Below are 19,240 nucleotides of genomic sequence, written 5' to 3'. Positions count from 1 at the left end.
ACTGACGGTTCAAATGTTTTTCACGAGAATTATTATTTCTAATTTTAAAATTTATTTATTTTTTCATATTCATGATCTCCATGATTACACGTCCTTCAAAATAAAATTTTAAAATCTATCTCAAAAATAAATTTATTAAGAAGTCCACATTTCTACATATGCGGGCATGGCCGCATAGAAACAGAGTCCCATACTAAATATGTTCTAAAATACTTGTACTATGGCCTCAGTGGTTTTCAGCATCTCTCTCTCTCTCTCTCTCTCCAACAATTTCATCATTTTTTCATCACACTTTTCATGTGACTTGGGGCACGCTATTGTCTATTGGCATATAGCTTTATCTTTTTCTCCAAGAAATGGAAGAACGCACTCAGACCAGCTTCCTTCTGTTACCTTCATCCCGCTATTGTCAATTCGCATGTATCTCTCTCAAGAAATGGAAGGATGCACTCAGACCAGCTTCCTTCTGTTCCATTAATCCTTTTTGCATGACTTAACATATATTTCAATGCCTAACTTAAAAAGTTAAAGTTTTACTAAACCACCTACCACAAGCATCAAACTCTCAAGTCTCTTTTATGAAACAGAGCAACAAACCATCTACATTTGTATTTAAGGTCTAATACACTGCCCATATGGTCCAAGCTTCAGTTTGAGCAACCAAAAAAACCCAGATCCTATCTACTGTCTCTGTGGTCTTCCACACAAGAGGAGCATTTCTTCTCAGAATTTTTTTGAAGTGAAAAACCATACTGCTCCAATGGCTATTGAGGATTCTCATAATTACAGTGTCAAAGGAAACAAGGGTGCCTTTAGTATGACAAGTGACAGTAACTTCAATTGGGTATACGGGAACTGATGCTTGCTCTATATGGCTGTGACCGTTGAAGTTTGGTATATATGCGACCAAATTCATCTGCATGGAGCATGGAATGGTAAAAATGCCAGGAGCATCCAGCCATAGTTCCATATGGGGAGCAATAGCAAATCAGGTAACAGTAAGGAGCCTTCAGAGTGAGGACATCACATGGAATTGGAGATGAAGTTCACCACCAAATTTAAAGCCAATACCACCATCAAATGGTTAATGCATTTCATGAACATGGGTTATTTCATCCTCCCCTTCTGGTTCATTATGTCATGGTAATAAAGAAGGACGCACATTGGTTGTCCAAGGATGCAGAAGAAGAACCAAAAGATCATATTTCCGACCTGGAGAAAGCAAAAGAGAATTTAAGTAAAGTGTCTAGAATCCATCCATGTAGGGTTCATAAATATCAAAATTTTCAGTTGCACCGTGTGTGTTTGTGTGCATCCACAGTAAAATGGGTATTGAAGTTTCATATTCAATTTCCCTCACGTGACTCTTCTCAAGCATTAGGTTCTGGAAATGGATTTTACAATGGCAATGGAGAGGAAACCATCAGATTGTCACAGCGCAACTGACAAATAGGTTCATAAACCACAAAAGGCAGTCTCTAGAAATGCCATGCATCATATTTTCAGTTTCCATATTTCTCCTTGATTCTTCCATTCATTTCATGTCATCGCTGCACTTATTCAATTTCATGCTTGATCTTAATCTAGTTGTGGACAATCCACCAAACATTCAAATGACAAATTTCTTACATTGATTTGATATCTCAGAGAGCGCAACAGACAAATGCGTAGGGGACACCAGTTCTTCCCTGTCCATAAATTTTATGGGCAAGAAATGAGACAATCTTGTGAAACGTGGCTAGCCATCTTAGCTAGTGGAAAGGCATGCATTTAAAATTAAATTAATAAAGTGGCTATCACATGGGAGGATGTGAGAGGCCTAACAAAACTTGAAGCCATATGGGGGAGATAATCTCTTGAATAGTGAGAGTTTGTTCAAACTTTTAACCATATACTTAATCTTCATACGTCATTTTGTCATAAAAAACAACGTAAATTACAGGCATATGTGAAGTGCAAGAGTGTCTCTCTTAAATCCAACTTCCAACAATTCAATTGCTCATTTCATAATGAGGTACAGCTGATTCGGCTAATTGCAAATCTGCTGAGCTGCAAAATAGAAGTGTTAATGGTGGGAACATGGGAGATGTGAGCAATTGAGCATCTGCATCATTAAAACCCATTGCATCCCCAAAATTGACAGGCTTTTGTGTAAATGCATAGATGACTTTATGCGTGCTATGTTTTTGACAAGTAAGAGTGGGATATAAAATCTAAAAACTTGGAAGTGTGCACACTTCGAACCATGTTTGCTTATTGTACCCATAAACAATCAAAGACAAACAGATACTAAGAACCATGTTTGCTTATTTTACACAAACAATCAAAGACAAACCGATGCTAAGCTTAACACTTGAATATTAAGTTCCATGCTATTTAATCTTCTAGTTTAATCTTCTAGTGGCTTATTTTACCCATAAACAATCGAAGACAAACAGATACTAAGAACCGTGTTTGCTTCTTTTACCCATAAACAATCACAGACAAACAGATACTAAGCTTAGCACTTGAACATTAAGTTCAATGCTATTTATCTTCGAGTTGCTAACAGTTCAGAGTTGCTGACATTCTGAATTTGCAAGCTTTTTCCTATAGAATTTCTAGATATCCTAGTCCTATCTGATGATATCATCATAGGATATTATTTTCTGATAGTTGATACCATACTAAGTTATCTCCATTGGGAAGTTCTTGAATCCAGCACAATAAGCCAACCACAAAGGGAATATCTTGTACTGAACGAAGTGCATACCATAGCATTTCGGAATTTATTTTGCAGATAGTTCGTAAGGATCACCAAAGGAACCTGTTTATAAAACTTTTAAAACAACAAATACAGCCATAATTGCACAATAAAACATCATATTAAAATTTTCTTGTCAAGTAAACTAAATTAATAGAATTTTTGCCTTGATTGAAAAATGTTTTTTCCTATTCATGATAGACCTATTATCATGTACAAACTCATGCCAGAATCCAAGAATAGAAAAGGATCCCCAAAAGAAAAATCATATAGGAAGAAAAGTTTCTTGTCAAGTAAACCAAATTAATAGAATTTTTGCCTTGATTGAAAAATGTTTTTTCCTATTCATGAGAGACCTATTATCATGTACGAACTCATGCCAGAATCCAAGAACAGAAAAGAATCCCCAAAAGAAAAATCATATAGGAAGTAAACAAGGGAAAGAAAACAAAAGATGCAAGCTCTCTACTTTTTAACATTTCAAAAGAGATCGAGATAATGGAAAGAAAATCAACTATCAGAAAATGAGATCTGGCCATGATCAGGCGACTATGAGTGTCCCTTTCATTCATGTTAGTTTTTGAGTGAGTCATTTTGCATGTATATTTGTAATTTGAAATTTGAATGCTCTTATGAAAGTCATTAGTGCTATTTCTCCAATTTGGACTATTGAATGAACGCTTGTCACTCTGGGTGTTAAAACTAGTAGTATCTATAAGTTTTCTATTTTTTTCTCAATATACATAAATTTTTTTGTATTTTTTCATGTAGTCATATTTCACACTTTTTTCAATTGTTTAAGCTTTTTTTTTTTTCATGCCGTTGGCTCAGGTGGACTCAAGATTCATTGAGCCAACTCTGCTTTGGCCATAACCGAGTAGGGCCCCCCTAGTTATGGATTTTAAAACATTGAACTAGATAACTAGACTATGTCGAGAAGATGTCACTGATGGTTTTTTTTTCCCCTCTTCGCAGAGTGGTGCCATTATGATTGCTTTCCTCGTTTCTTCCCTATTTCATGAGGTATGATCTTTTGCTTTCATCTATGATGCATGTTTGTGATTTTCATTCATGCTTGTAAACATTCAAAAATGGTGGTGAAAGAGCAGATTATGACATAAGTAATGATTCCTGTGTCTGTTATGCTGGACTTTGTTGTGGTTAGTATGTGCATAAGATTGGAACAGTACTTGCTCATAGTGCTTGTTGCAATATTTAATTTCTATGACACAGTGGTGTTCATTTTGGGGCTAACTTGCAAATCCGAACAACCAACGTGGCTTAAAGGTCATCTTTGTTCTTTGTTAAGGTGTAAAAAAAGAATTGATATTCTTTACCTTCAATTTCTTGGTTATGTAACCAACAAGGCTCCTTTAATGAATGGGAGAATTTGTGGTTGATCCATATCCCTAGCTCAAGGTTCAAGAGCATAAAGATGGGATGGTGGATAACCGATCACTTTTAAGAGGCATGGGCAAAATTAATCAGTTGTTGCTACTAGTGGTGGTTTGTTATGTGGAGAATTATATATTTTATGCAAAAGAGCAGTCACTAGAATGTAGACCTAGTTGTTTTTCTCAGGGGTATCACAGCTGCTCACTATCATGGATGTGCAGTTGCAGTTTTCGATTCTAGTCAAAGAGATCTTACATGGACATGCCAGTTGATAGATAAATCAATATGTTAGTAGATAGTCTTTAAATGTCACAGAAACATACTTACTATAAAGATTCATAGTCGTAACAACGGTGGGAGAGAGGGAATGTCAAACTTTACAATATTAGGTTAGGTAATAGCTAGGGCATGCAGTTAGCAGTGCGAGTGAGGCTCCCAGCCGGACAGCCAATGTCAACCCCACCTTGACTACAAAATATCTACTAAATTGCTTTTCAGCCTCTTTTTAAACTAAGAGATTTATCAGAAATTTTATATTTAGAGGCATAAAATATATCCAACTAAGTCAATTACAATCATCTGAAAAATCAGACATTGACAAGGTGGTCATTGGCAAAAATCTAATATCAAAAAGAAAGAAAATATATTATTGGTAAAAATATATTCTAAAGGAAAGGAATAGTAGCTCTCACGAAATTAGGTGGGATCTGTTTGGTATCGATCTTAGTTTAGGAAAAACAAAGTGAATGTCCAAGTCAATGTGTTCTTAACAAACTCAGAAACTCGGTGGGGACATCATGGTCATCACCAGTGTGGAATGAACCTCGTCATCAATGTTCTGAAGTGAACACTCTCAGAGCATTCCCTAGATGTTCTGTCACTGAAATTCAGTTAGTCAGCTTCTTGCTCAAAGAGACATTCCCTCATAGCAAATTCTTCAATTTAGAAAGTAATCACGATTTCATTGATGCTTGCTAGAAGCATAACCCTAACTTAAGCACTATCATAATTTCCCCTAATCCATAAGCATTTCCTCTTCCACATGTTGGTCTGCATTGCCATCACAGTATCAAGAGAGTTACTTCAAATATTTTTGTCACCTATTACATATTTCGAGAGGCATGTTCCGAATATGAGAATTATATTGATAAAACCAGTGCAGCCACTTATGTGGAAGAGTTCAATGGAGAAGCCTAGTCATGGTCCTAGATTGTATTGAAGAGGTAGTGCTTTCTCTAAGTCTCAATATCTCTTGTGACATATTAGAGGTCCAGTAGGTGGAATCATTGTGTTTTGACTCTTGAGTCTTGAAACTGCTGAACTGAACCTTGATCTTGTTTTTCTCTTATTACCTTGCATAAATGGTGTGCTGCATTTTGAATTGTTTTTATGTTTGCGTGCTTGAATAGCCATTCCATCTCTTTACATATTTCTCTTATCCACAGTTTCTACTTTATTGTATTTTCTGCCATGCATTTGCATTTATTGAACTGCAATTCATATTCTTCTTTTACTAGGTAGCATCCGGCATTTTGAGACTCTTGTGATCACACAATGTTTTGAATTTTTTGTGTTTGCAGCTATGCATTGGCATCCCCTGCCACATTTTTAAGTTTTGGGCTTTCATTGGAATAATGTTTCAGGTAAATGTTGTGCGTATTCACTATTTATTCATCTGAAAGTAATATTGCCATTAGTGGTTTATAGGTAATGACCACAACTTTTCATATCTTTATGTTATCATGTCATGACTATATATATATATATATATATATATATATATATATATATATATGGAAGCATATACGCAATGTTTATAAGCGAAATAGTGATTTTGCCCATGGGCCAATCGCCGTTTGAAAAAAATCAAATAGCATTCATTTTTCGATCGCCACAAACGTAACATGTCCATAACGGGTATCGTCACGGACATACTAGGCCTGTGGCGATCCAAAAATTCACGCGGAACCGCAATGGACAGCATTGTCCGTTGCGGGTCTGTTCAATAAACCGCAATATAACAAGTCCGTGATGGAGGTGAAACATTATACCTATAGGCGCTTTTAAGGTTTTTCATATACATATATAAATAGTGCCATGACACCCCTTGTATAGCGAAAGGGCATCCCTTGTACTGCAAAAAGCTCAAGAAAATAAATTTTGAAATGTATTAGAATGTGAATATATGGATATTTTGTGTCATAACACCCCCTTTAAAAGTAATCTCTAAATGTTAGGCTCCAGAACTAACTCATAAAATAAATTCTTAGAAAATACACAAACCATCAATAATTCAAATATTGATGGAACCATGAAAGCACTATGAAGTCTCGAGTGAACCAAAATTTGCGACTCCCGGACTCCGCAAAATCACAAGTGAAAACACCACCCTCAAAAGAAGAGATACCAAAAGCTCTATATAATAAATTCCTTAAGCCACTTCCTCTTGTTCATGGAGTCCTATCATGCTATAATTCCTTCACTCATTGGATCGTACATGCCGCAATATACATTTGTTGATAGAGAAGAGATTGAAACAAAACAATGAGATTGTTTACCTTTGATGCAACAAATAGGATATAATCACCCATAACCATCGGATGTGAAATTGATCGGATGTGAAATTGGATGGTTGTGCAGATTTTCCATTAACCTAGCTCAAAGTTTGACAAAAAATTTCATAGACTATGTGGAGATGGGATATACCCACAGCTGCCTGAATTCACATCCGACAGCTGGGTTGATAGTAACCTTTTTGCTCCAACTACATCTGATAGCCCACACTGATACACTATTAAAATCCTAGTACTTCCCTCTCCATGCATACCACTTTAGCTTCAGTTGAAACCAAAAGGGCGAAACACCAAGAATCCCATGATTCAATCTGGGATCAAATACATTAAATCTCACCCGTTCGAGTGAGTCTAAGAGTACTTGTGCAGCCACGCCAGGTAAGAGCACCGGCACTGCTTCCTTTGGCACACCACATATAAGTTCCTGAGCCTTGTTAAGGTGAGCACTTGCAACTGAAGCCACCTCTAAGACTGCATTTGAGAGCTCCTCCCTAGGCTCTGGCTTTAACCTCCCTCTCTGTAATAGTAAGCCATGCTTAGAGGCTACCTCTAATGGTACATGCACAACCCCACCTCGAGATGCATGGTAAGGGATAGACTTTAACAAGAGGAGAAGCCCATTCGCCTTCCCTATATGAGATGCTGCATGATCGGCTACCGAAGATTTGATCCCACCAGCTTGAAGGGTCAGATAGAGAAGAGTAGAAACAGTATCCTCAGAATATCTCTCTAGCTCCTCTATTTTTGAAATTCCTTCTTGATTGGCATCGGAGATTCGGGCTTCAACTGATCTTTTGAGCCATGCTTTACTAAGTTTATTGTGGGAAACAATTGAGGAGAGGGCTATGGCCATTGGATGGTCAATAGTTTTGTGAGCGTAGATTTTGTCTATGGCTTCTTGCCACCATAGGAGGCGCATAAGGCCTAGCTTGGGGTCTGAGACCACATCCATGGTCCTCGAAGTCTCAATATTGAAGGCTCGAAGAGCAAATGCAGGCTTGCGAAGAGGGGGAGGGAGGTTGAGGAGGCATAGGTAGTGGTGGTAGTCATAACTTCGCACCTGTTGGACACAATAGGAGAAGGCTGCACGAATGTTGCTTGATGCAGGAGCCCCATTCATCAAAACCTCACTACCTGCGAAATCCAAGATTAAATAGAAATTCCGCGATTACACCTTAGATGTACTGAGAAAGAGAGAGAGAGAGAGAGAGAGAGAGAGAAAAAAAGAGATAGGAGAAGGGGGACAGAATAACATGCTATGAGTTGCCTATGAACATTGAGCAAACTACAATGATGGTCAAGCTTATTAGGTCGTAAATAGATGGAATAAAACAGGAGAAACAAGAAGCACAGAGTAATCCATCACATTCACTAAAAGTTTTCCTGTGGTGACCAGTCGTCAACAATCAATACATAATAGGCCAACTCTCTTCCAATTATAAGTACAAGTTAACATTTATGTCTCAATAAGTTGAAGAAAGGTTACTTCAGAGCAAAGATTGCTAGAAGCTAAAGGCATTTGCAGCTGCCAATTCCTCCAAATATTGTTATATTCGCCGATTGGACCAGCCGGTTCAACCATCTAAATGGAATTAGATAAAGTTCTTAATATTTTTTATATTTTAAAATATTGCCTCTATTTCTTTCTTTGTTCTAAAATCAGGTACAACCGATTTGACAAGTAGTTAGACCGGTTTTGATTGGATCAAATCCCTCACCCTTTTGGTGGTCGGTCCAATCCTATTAACACTGTTATAGACTAAAGCATCGATAATTGGATCCATTGTGCACCATAAACCTATATAGCCGCACCTCAAACTCCATTTTTATACGGATTGTGAACCTAGAACCACGCCCAAACACGTGTGTAATCCATTCACTGGATTTCGAACTTCTAAACAACTCCAAATCTAATCAACCTCCTATCCATTAAAATGGTCAGCTCAGATCAGATTGTGAGGTGATTGAGATGAAGTGCTTTCAGGACTCCGAATCTTTTTTAAGAAGAGTCACCTTGGAGAGTAAAGGAATAATTTGGAGCTTTAAGGGTCCTCACCGTCCAAAGAGGCAAAAGAAGGTAAATGGAATTTTGAGCATGAAAAATAATGTTATGTGGAAATGAGATGGTTGACCATATTAAGAAAGTGGCAAAAGAAGTTTTACGAGAAACAAGAGAGAAAAGAAATTTCGACAAAAAAAAATCTAGTGGTTTAGTGATGAGATTCAAAAGGCTATTAGCGAAAAACGATCATGTTATAAAGCTTAGCAATATAATAGAAACGATCAAAATTTAGAAGAACATAAAAATACTAATTTAAATGCTAAAAAATAGTAATGCTAAATGTAAAGCATATGATAATCAATACAATAAGCAAGAGAAGGTGAAAAATATGACTTAAAACTAGCAAAAACAAAAGAGAGGAAGTGTACGGATCTAGATCATATTAGATGCATTAAGAGTGAGGATCAAAAGATCCTATAGAAAGATGACGAGGTCAATGAAAGGTGGAGAATTTATTTTTAAAAATTGTTAAACAACAAACACTATGGGAACACAATGTTAGGACGAAAATTTGACGTAAATGAGGGCAGAAGACATAGTTACATTCACATAATTAAGATATCTGAAGTGAAAGAAATTTGAGAAAGATGAAGATAGGAAAGGCTTTAGGACCAGATGGTATCCCAATAGATGTTTGGAAGTGTATGGGAGAGATTGACATATCCTGGCTTACCAAGTTGTTCAACAAGGTATTGCGAACAAAGAAAATATTAGATAAATAGAAAAAAAGTATTGTGGTGCTTGTTTACAAGAATAAAGGAAACATACAATTGTAGAGTGATAATGACACGGATTATTAGTAATCCTGTGTGCTAAATTGGTTGAGAATGAAAAAAAAAAGAGATTCTTTTTTTATTCTCGTCTTAGAATAACTCATGAATCCTAGTTGTTAAAAATATAAGAAGATGTGGGAACAAATAGAGTAAAAAAATATTGATTCTTTCTTCCTCCAGATCATGCATTTTTTGAAGAGGGATTGGTTCTATCATCCTGACGGGTCGGTAGATCTTGGGCCGAGCTAGATTTGGACCAGCATAGACATATCGCTAACGAATTTATAGTCCGTCCCCTTTGACCGCTCGTGCATCGACCCAGGAAGAATCAATTCTAGACTTTTGATATTGATAAACCATGATTAACTTTCTTACGTAGTACCTTACCTTACCCCCAGGGGAAGTCGAATCCTCGCTGCCTCAATGAGAGATGTCCTGAACCACTAGACGATGGGGGCAAACCGCCCATCGCCATGATACTATGATCAAAATATGAATAATTTTTTGGAATTGTCATTAGAATGTTATAACTAGATCCCAAAAATCTTTCCCGTGTTCGTCTCTATTATTCATTCACAAAACCATCATTCTAATACGAACTATCGCTAGATTAAACTTATGAGCCACACTATGAAATTGTGAGAGAGAGATCGTTGAGCAACGACTGAGGAGTGAAACGAGTGTATATCAATTCAATTTTATGCCATGGACGCTAACTATCAAAGTCATTTTCCCACTTAGGCAACTGATCGAGAAGTTCAGGGTAATCGTAAAAGACCTCCACATGGTCTTTATTGATTTAGAAAAAACTACACGATAAGGTATCTAGAAATTTACTTTAGTGGGTGTTAGAAAAGAAAGGAGGTCACCAGAGGCTAGATTGACATAGTGAGAGATATGTACGGGAGAGCACTAACTAGTGTGCAAACAACTAGTGGAGAGACAAGTGAATTCTCAGTGACAATGGGCTTACATCAAGGGTCAGCACTGAGCCTACATCTCTTTATTTTAGTTATAGACAAGTTAATCAGGCACCTGTAAGATGAGATATTGTGGTGGATGTTGTTCGCAGATGACATTAGTTTTGCCCAATGAGAATAGAGACGGCGTCAACACAAAGTTAGAACGTTGGAGGGATGCTCTACAACCTAAAGGTTTTAAAATTAGCACGACTAAAACATAACAGATGGAATAAAAGTTTTAAATAATAATAGGAGTAGAAACAAAAAATTAGTTACGATTGATAGTCAAGAAATATATAAAAGAGATTGCTTCCAATATCTAGGATCGATAATCCAGCAGAATGGAGAGATTGAGAAATATTGCATATAAAATTAGAGTTGGGTGAGCGACTTGGAGATGTGCATCTTGAGTTTTATGTGATCGTCCCATGCCATTGAGAGTGAAGGGGAAGTGCTATAAGACGACTGTAAGACCAGCCATGTTTTATGGGATGGAATATTGGCCGGTTAAAAAACAACATATCCATAGGATGAGTGCAGCTGAGATGAGGATGTTGAAATTGATGAGTGGCAAGACAAGAAAGGAAAGAATTCGAAATGAATACATACAAGAAAACTTAGGTATGATTTTAATAAACGATAAAATGAGGGAAAGTAGACTTAGGCAGGCTGGCCATGTGCAACGTACCAACATATACCTAATACAACACTAGTTAGAAGATACGATTTGGTTCAAGTGGAAGGCTCTAAAAGGGCAAGGCGAAGACCTAAAAGGACATGGATAGAAGTAGTGAGAAAATATATGGTGATTTCTTGTCTTATTGAGAGTATGACCCTTGATAGATAACAATGGAGGAACGTGATTCATGTTGCTGACATCAAATAATGAGGATAAGGCTTGGATGATGATGATGATGATCCATCTAGTCACCTTTTCTCTAAAGAGGTGGCTTGGAATTCAAATTTAGGAAATGGTTCAAACCTTACAACGCAAGATTGAACTAGATATATTATGCTTGAACCCAATTAGGAGCAATGCCACCTGAAGAGTATTGTGGAATCGTTACTTGATAATATTTGAGACAACTGGACACAAAACAGAATTAGATGCTTACATCATAGAATATCGTGTCAACAATTTCTAGCCTTCTTGAGGCCTCTCCTCCAACTCATAGTTCCCCAACAGTGTTTCAAAAAGCGCTAGGCAGGCCCTAAGCAGCCTGAGGGGTCCAGGCCACCTAGCTCCTAGGCGGGCGCCCAGAACCTAGACGGCTCAGCTGAGTCCAAAAAGAATTATGCAGTTATGTCAATTATATATATTGTATAAAAAATAAAAATTAGGTATTTAGGGCACATCATAATTCAAATTATACTACGTATTGTATAAAAAAATTAGTTACTTTGAGTTTGATTTCTCAATCTTCAAACTTCCACCTCAAAGATGCTTTAGAAGACTCAAAATCTTCCAAAAAACCCCCAATAGGTTTGCAAAATATAAAAAATTAAATCTAATATCAATGAGTGATGTTTTGATCAATTTTTGTTAACTTTGAAAAACCCTTCGATCCTAAAGAATTCACCAAAAACTAGTTTTTTGTGGGCTTTCTCTCTCTAAAATGGGCTTCAATAAGTTTTAGGTTTCAAATGAACTTAAAACCCCAAATTTTGGCTCTTTAGTATAAAACGAAATGGACAAAAAAATGCCCCCACCGAAACCCATTTCCGCCTCTGAACGGGGTGCAGGCCTTGGGTGTTGGGCACCCGCCTAGGCGGGTTCCGTACCGCCTAGGCGGATTCCATACCGCCAAGGCGGCCGCCCAGTTTGGCCGCCTAGGCTTGGGCGATGCGCCCAAGCCTTTCGGTCCGCCTAGGCCCTGAGCGGTCCGCTTTTTGAATCACTGTTCCCCAATATTTGGAACTTTGGATTCAACAATTCTTATTATCATAAGCACCCCGTTTCGAGGATGGGTCTTGACCCATGGAGGTATACTTGGAACAACTACAGTTTTACTACTCTCTAAATAATTCCTCTTAAAGGTCATGTTGGGCTTCTCAAATGATCAAAATACCTTGGAAACACCACTTCTCCAAGTAAGGTAACAGCTGGTTCCAAATGCACTACTACTCAAGAGACGTTTGAATCGAACATTTGATTTAGGGAAATCCAAATTTGCAACCTCCATCAATAAAAGAAACAGAACAAAAAAAAAAATGGAGAAGCACTTGTGAGAGCTTGAAGAGGGCTTCCTCTTAGGCGTCTCCCCTTGCTAGTTTCACTTGCTTCAGCGACAAGGGCCCCGCCCTCTTTAGGCTCTAAATCACGATCACAAAAGAAGAACTTTTGGTCCTCCTATAGGAGGACTCTAATAGCATCCTCCTATCCCATTTACTGGCCAATTTGGCTGTAACTTGTAGAGATATCCATGAACCAGCCATGTGATTGATGAAAATACCCTTTTCACACCATACATGGTCATTTGACGGCAAAAACCTTCATGGAAATCACCAATGGCCCACCTCACCTCGTCATTTTAATATTTGTTTTATCATCAATCTCAATTAACTAATAGACAATAAGAATAAAATGGGAGGATACTATTACTCACTGGCACTTATCTCCATCTCCTTATTTTGTATAAACCAAGCTTTGAATTCATTTGAATTCTAGCATGAACCACAAACGCAAAACTAGGTCCACTCAAGCCAATGGAAAGGCTCCCCACCATCTACAAACACAAGAAGTAGATGCGCTAATCTTCTGCATGGCATCAAACCTTTGATGAGATCCATTCCTTTGGCCTAGTGCCTGTAAACCATGGAAGACAACGATTCTCTCACCCATTGGATTAAATTACTAGGTTCACCTCCCACCAAAATTGTGATTCAGACCATGAATTAGCATGCTTAAAATCCTTAGAAGAGGGAGGAATATTCTCTTGGCATAAGCATTATGTACGTTGAAAAAGTCACTCTATAGGTGACTACCATAGAGTGGCTTTAAACCAAACCAAAAAAAGAGAAACAACAAAATGGAGTGAACCATCAAAATGTAAACTTCAAAATATGCTGCAATAGAAAACAAAAAACTCAACAGAAAAGAGAAATAATACACATAAATGGAGTGAAGCATCTTAATGCAACCAAATATTTTTCAATGATGCCATTACTTACAAGGATTGGTTAACAAATAGGGGTAAATATGCTGCCAAACCAAATAGATGTAAAGTTACATAAGAGATTAAAAATTAGAATTGTAGTTGTTGCGATGGTCTTCTAATAAGAAATTCATTGCCAAGAGCTAAAGAGCAATAAAAAAGGTTACTCTATAAGTCAAAAAACAATAAAAACAGTTACTACCAATTTTTTCATACTACAGAACACCGTATCAATATAGGTGCAACGGTATCACTATGTAACAAAAACAACTTCAGAAATTGCCCAAATCACACGGTATCACTATTTTTACAATAATAGTTTACATAAAGAAAGCATCTCAATTTACTCTTAGTGGTTTCATTAACGGACTTTATGGGATCATTTTTCTTCAAAATCTCCGACCCACATTCTAGAGAGAGATGGAGAGTCCACTAATTTTAATGGTAAAGAAGATTGGCTGAAGGCGTTTTTCACAGTCAGGGTGACATTGTTCTGTGATAAATGATTAATGACGTAAAGGAAATCTGGTTTGCAAAACCATGATAAACGGGGCGAAAACCCAATAAGAAAATATATGAAAGATCCCTTCTGTTTCCCAAATTCAATCAAAAACTCTATACAAACAGAAAAAACATTGCATCAGTAATTATCATAATCTAAATCACTCCTCGAGGGAGACTCTTTTATGCATCAACAAAGACCCAGAGATAGAAAGAAAGAAAGAAAGCCCATTCTTTTATGTAACAAAAACAACTTCAAAAATTGCCCAAATCGCTCAATTTTGTATTGCATCAAGAAAGAGAGAGAGAGAGAGTAGAACCAAGAAACATAATACAATGATATCTTAGAGAGAGAAAGCAGAGGCAACCCACTGATATTCTGTTACATTTTCCAGAGAATAGCAATCCACTGGTATCCTAGAGAGAGATGGAGAGAGTCCGAAATTTTAAGAGACAAGCAGAGAGACAGCCACACCTGAGATTTCCGTCGTTTAGCAGTTGGATCTGACGTTTTCCGGCGGATATGGACAACAGATTTTCCGGCGACTTTTTGCGACCTGCAGGGCTCGAGTTCCAGAGTGAGAGAAGCGGGGGCCCAGAGGGGATGGCTATGGATTCAGCTACGGTGTTTTGAACCAGAAAAGTTTGAGCACGTGTCCGCTGCTCCCTTGGGAGCATATTGTGTGTTTACTCCCTCAGTCAAAAGATCTACCTAGGAAGATTCTTGAAATTTGAAATTTTGGAAAGTACATATGAGTCCATGTACACCGCTTAAGCATGAAAAAATAAAATACATTTTAAAAATTAAAAATAATAATTTTATTAAGAAAGCATTTGGATCCGTTGCTTCAATTTTTTTTAGATAGACCATCTATTTACATCCATCTTTGTAATGGATACTTTATACCTTGAGACCGTATATTATAGAAATACGGTCCCGCCCACATGAAACAATTTTCTTTTTGAAAATCATATGAGAATCACTAAAAGGTAAACTTTAAAGTATGGAATTTTAACCTCCCCATCACTTAGATCTCACTTTTAAAAAATTGACGGTCTCTATTTAATCTTGAGACAGACATAGAGAGAAATTAGAATATATTTTTTTTTTTTTAGGAAAAGGTTACGTCCCCAAAATTTGAGTTCTTAATCTTAGCATGAGTTTTATTGGAGAAATTTGGGTTCTTAATCTTAGCATGAGTTTTATTGGAGGGAGTAAATGGATTGTAAGGATTACAAAATCTTAGCCTTAAGTATTAGTTATTTTGCAGTTCCAGTCGAATAAATTTTGGATTAAAATGGTGGAAATGGGCAATCCCAACAAAACTATATTTTTGGAAATTTTTTTCCTCTGATCCAAAGTAGAGTGTTACGCGAGTTGAATGTCATATATCCATACTTAACAGTAGTGGTAGTACACCCAAACCTTAGTCACTATATTGTGGTTTTTATATGTGGTTTTCATTCCCATCACAAACACCACCCTACTAATAGCTTCAAAAAGCTAAACTCCTAATCTACTTGAAAAATGGGTAGGCGTTGTCTTCTTTTAAAGAAAGACCTATGTGATCTGTTAACGGGGATTTTTTTTTTTTTTTTTCCTTCTCCCTTTTCTTTTGGCAAAAGATTTACATGTGGTCTTGATTATAATAAGATAAATTTTAAAATAGAATCAGCATAACAATAACACCAAGATCTTAACAACTTTATATCATTAAAACAACTATGCATTATGTTTGAGAATAAAATATAAGATTACAAGAAATAAAAGGAAGAGTGCCGGATATTACCTCAACTGGGCTTATTATACCCCACGTCGAGTCACCACCATCCGATGGCGTGGGATCAACGGTCTAGTTTCAATCTCGAACTGAGAAAGAAAATTTTGGCAAAGCCACACCAATGGAACATGAACCCCTTTGATCACAAACTCAAACCCTATGTGAGTTCTCTTTGCAACCTAGTTTGAGAAAGATGGATTCTGTTTTTGCTAAACCCTAAAACCCTTAGCCATAAATCTATATTTGAGAGATAGGAAAAAACCTAAACCCTTAGGTTCTTTCACAATGTGGGAGAGAGAGATCAAACATGAGAGAGATAAACTTTCTTAAGAGAAAGAGATAGAAAGATAAGGTGTGGAGATTTTTTGGTACAGACAATCCATTTTTATAGGCTTTGAATAAGATTAGGGTTTCTTAGGGTTTTCTTTAGCTTGCCTCTTCTTGTGAGATTGAACATAGATCGTCGATCAAGGGTGACTTGTGAGGTGAGAGATCTGAGCTATCCATTTCATAGATATGCCATCAACATTATAGAATATGCATAAACAAATACCTCCTTTTCCTAAACCAATTTCTCATCAATAGAAATTAAACAAATTAAATCTAATCAAAATATTGTGTATACTATAAAATAGCACAAGTTTATTCAATCTTTTCACAAAATCTTTCAAAGATATATCAAGTCAATATTTAGTCAATATCTTCCAACCATATGGCCACGCGCCATATCACCAAAAAATAGGAACGAGAATAAGGGTCGGGCATGCCACCCAAGGAAAGCACTCATGGGCCCCACCTTCTAAAAATATGGCGGGCCCATGTGCACAATGGGCCCCCATGATATTTTTATATATGTAAAATTAATAAAAAGACTTTAAAATATTATTTGAATATTTAAACAATTGTAAAATCAATATCTTTAATTTTATAAATCGAAAAATTATAAATAAAACATCCAGGGGTTCATAAAAATTCAAATAATAATCTTAAAATAATTTTCATCAAAAAAAAAATACAATTAAATTAATTTGATGGAAAAAGTATCCATATGGTTTGGGAATCAACAATCATGAGGCACTCCACCTTCAACTGTGGACTACAGACCACACTTGCTTTATCAGACTGACCCAGTATTTCCCATAACCCACAGTCCAAGCAGGGGCTCATTAGCAGGTCACCAAAGTCCAACCGATGAGCCAAGGGATCACAATCCCAGTCTGTGGATTTCACATCCTCCCCTAGAGACGAGTCAATGTCACCTAGACCTGATGCGACCATAGCACTTATGGTGCATAGGCGTAACTCTTGCACACACATATGCTTCACCCTAAAAGGTGAATTTCTGGCTTTATTGAATGATCTATCGATATGCATGCCGTGTGATGGCACATGGATGAGGCTTTGGTCCTCCGTCTCTGTAGGCTACCATCACATACAAGGGTCACACAGTCCCTTGGCTCACTCATCCGGACATATTCTCTGACCTCATCAAGGGCTAACCCATTAGAACCCTTCTCGGTTTGTTCTTTATGCCCATATAACATGGGGTTTTCCCAACCGTTTGGCCTAGATCGTCAAGCACAGTCCGATATCGATAAACATCGTTTGTTTAGTATGGCCCACGAGGGACCACACTCCCACTAAATTCATGTTCCACTCTATCATGTCATTTTACAAGCACTCACCTTTAAAGGTCACATGACCCAACATTCCCCACAACATTAAAAAAAAAAAAAAAAAAACAAAACAAAACAAAACATGACTTAATGTTCATATATTAAAGAGGCTTTTCCTAAATTAATTTCTTTGTTAAATTGCTTTCCAATTTTTTATTGTTCAAGAGAATCTTTTCTCTCTTTAGACTGAAGTTATAAGATTCAATTCACTTCAGCCGAGTTCTTTTGCTTTTACACCCAAATAGATAAGGGCATTTCAAAACAAAGGATTCAAGGTTATTTAGGTTGTTTTAGGTTTTTCAAAAAAAAAAAAAAAACGAAAACATCTACGGGAAATTCCAACTAATGTAAAAATTGATTATTTTGAGGTAAAAGTTTATGAGGTGTTAACTTCATACCATTGAAGTAAAGTGCATCTCAAAATCCTCTAGAAAGTTTCCTTATTGCTAATCCAGCTACTCTGGATTGTCAATTTAGATCCACCCCACCAATCCATGTTTTTAGATACTGATTTCAACTATTGGAGTAGAATTTTCATTTTTTAACACATTGATTTCAACTATTGTAGTAAATTTGATAGGATTGATTATAACAATTCATGGAATCATAACTGTAATATTTGGCCTTAAGTCTCCATATAGAAAAAATTGACCCTATTGGTGTCTCTCTCCCTTTAATCTTACTCATGCAAAACTTTTCAAAGCAAAAGAGATCCCCGGCAAGATATCAAGAGAATTTTTGTCCCTTTTTTTTCAATGTTAAAAAGTAGAATTGGAGTCTTAGACGTCATGTCGACATACTTGCCCCTGAACCACCAATGCACCAATCCCATTCCCTCAAGAGAAAATTTGCCTTGCTTTTTTGCAGAACTTCTCAAAACAGAGAGATCTCTAGTAAGAAAGAGGAATTGAGTAGAAAAAATTCATAATTGCTTTCAGCTAGGCTTTGAAAAAACACTCACAATCAAAACCACATTTCTCTCTCTTGAAACCCCATTTTAATGGTCTAACATCCTTGAAAGACCAAGAACTCCTTTAAGCTCACAACCAAGGTTTTGAAGTTCGGTGGTTTAACAAAAAAAAAAGGGACCGAGTTGAACGGGCAAATGCCGGGTCCGATTTTATACGGATATTGGTACTCGGTCTTATACACCCATAAATTATATTAATGTAGAATTCTAAATTTTGACCATAATAAATCTATCTTTTTTCAATATAACAAATTTAGAACTTGCATACACTTTAAATTCCGTTTTCATTTTTTTTTTTTTTGTTTACTCAGACTTAGGTAGTTCGAATAAGAAATGGTGGGTGACCGTTCGACCCATTTGTCAGAATTTTTAGATATTGGTAGCAAGTAACTCCTATGAACGAGCTAAAGATTTGCGAAATTTAGTGCGTGTTTGATAAGTGGAAGTTTTTAGAAGTAGGAGTTAAATGTCTCACTTTCATATTTGATATTACTGTGTGGAAGCTATAAAACGCAAGGGCCAGCTTTGTTTTATTGTTAAAATGGGTTCAATTTTGGAAGACCTCTCTTCCATAAGAAATGATGTCTTTCATAATTTGTGCAGAAGTCCCTTCCACTCTCCAAAACTCCATGTTTCAAACACACCCTTA

General features: G+C 36.8%; 1 protein-coding gene and 2 long non-coding RNA genes across 4 annotated transcripts; 1 reads left to right on the top strand and 2 right to left on the bottom strand.

Moving 5' to 3' along the window:
* Positions 1-574: 574 nt before the first annotated feature.
* On the bottom strand, positions 575-2,809 carry LOC148781953 (uncharacterized). The gene is made up of 2 exons (XR_016055983.1): positions 2,753-2,809; positions 575-1,212 (listed from the first exon to the last, which is right to left on the bottom strand). It is a non-coding gene; the product is annotated as an uncharacterized LOC148781953 (long non-coding RNA).
* Positions 1,212-14,642, top strand: LOC148781952 (uncharacterized). Its single transcript, XR_016055982.1, has 4 exons — positions 1,212-1,453; positions 3,719-3,766; positions 5,719-5,781; positions 14,560-14,642. It is a non-coding gene; the product is annotated as an uncharacterized LOC148781952 (long non-coding RNA).
* Positions 6,543-14,861, bottom strand: LOC18443648 (uncharacterized). Of its 2 annotated transcripts, none has more exons than XM_020673236.2 (2): positions 14,640-14,861; positions 6,543-7,845 (listed from the first exon to the last, which is right to left on the bottom strand). In XM_020673236.2, exon 2 carries the CDS (start codon positions 7,829-7,831, stop codon positions 6,941-6,943), a length of 891 nt encoding a protein of 296 aa, XP_020528895.1. In that variant the 5' UTR covers positions 7,832-7,845; positions 14,640-14,861; the 3' UTR covers positions 6,543-6,940. The 2 variants fall into 2 exon arrangements, with proteins under 2 accessions (XP_020528895.1, XP_020528896.1); XM_020673237.2 differs by having other exon boundaries at positions 14,537-14,693.
* Positions 14,862-19,240: the final 4,379 nt, after the last annotated feature.

Source organism: Amborella trichopoda, chromosome 5 (assembly GCF_054954075.1).
Source record: "Amborella trichopoda isolate Santa Cruz 75 chromosome 5, AtrichopodaSantaCruz75HAP2 v2.0, whole genome shotgun sequence".
Lineage (NCBI taxonomy): Eukaryota > Viridiplantae > Streptophyta > Magnoliopsida > Amborellales > Amborellaceae > Amborella > Amborella trichopoda.
The sequence above is the reverse complement of the archived record's forward strand: the minus strand, read 5'-3'. Positions and strand labels throughout refer to the sequence as shown.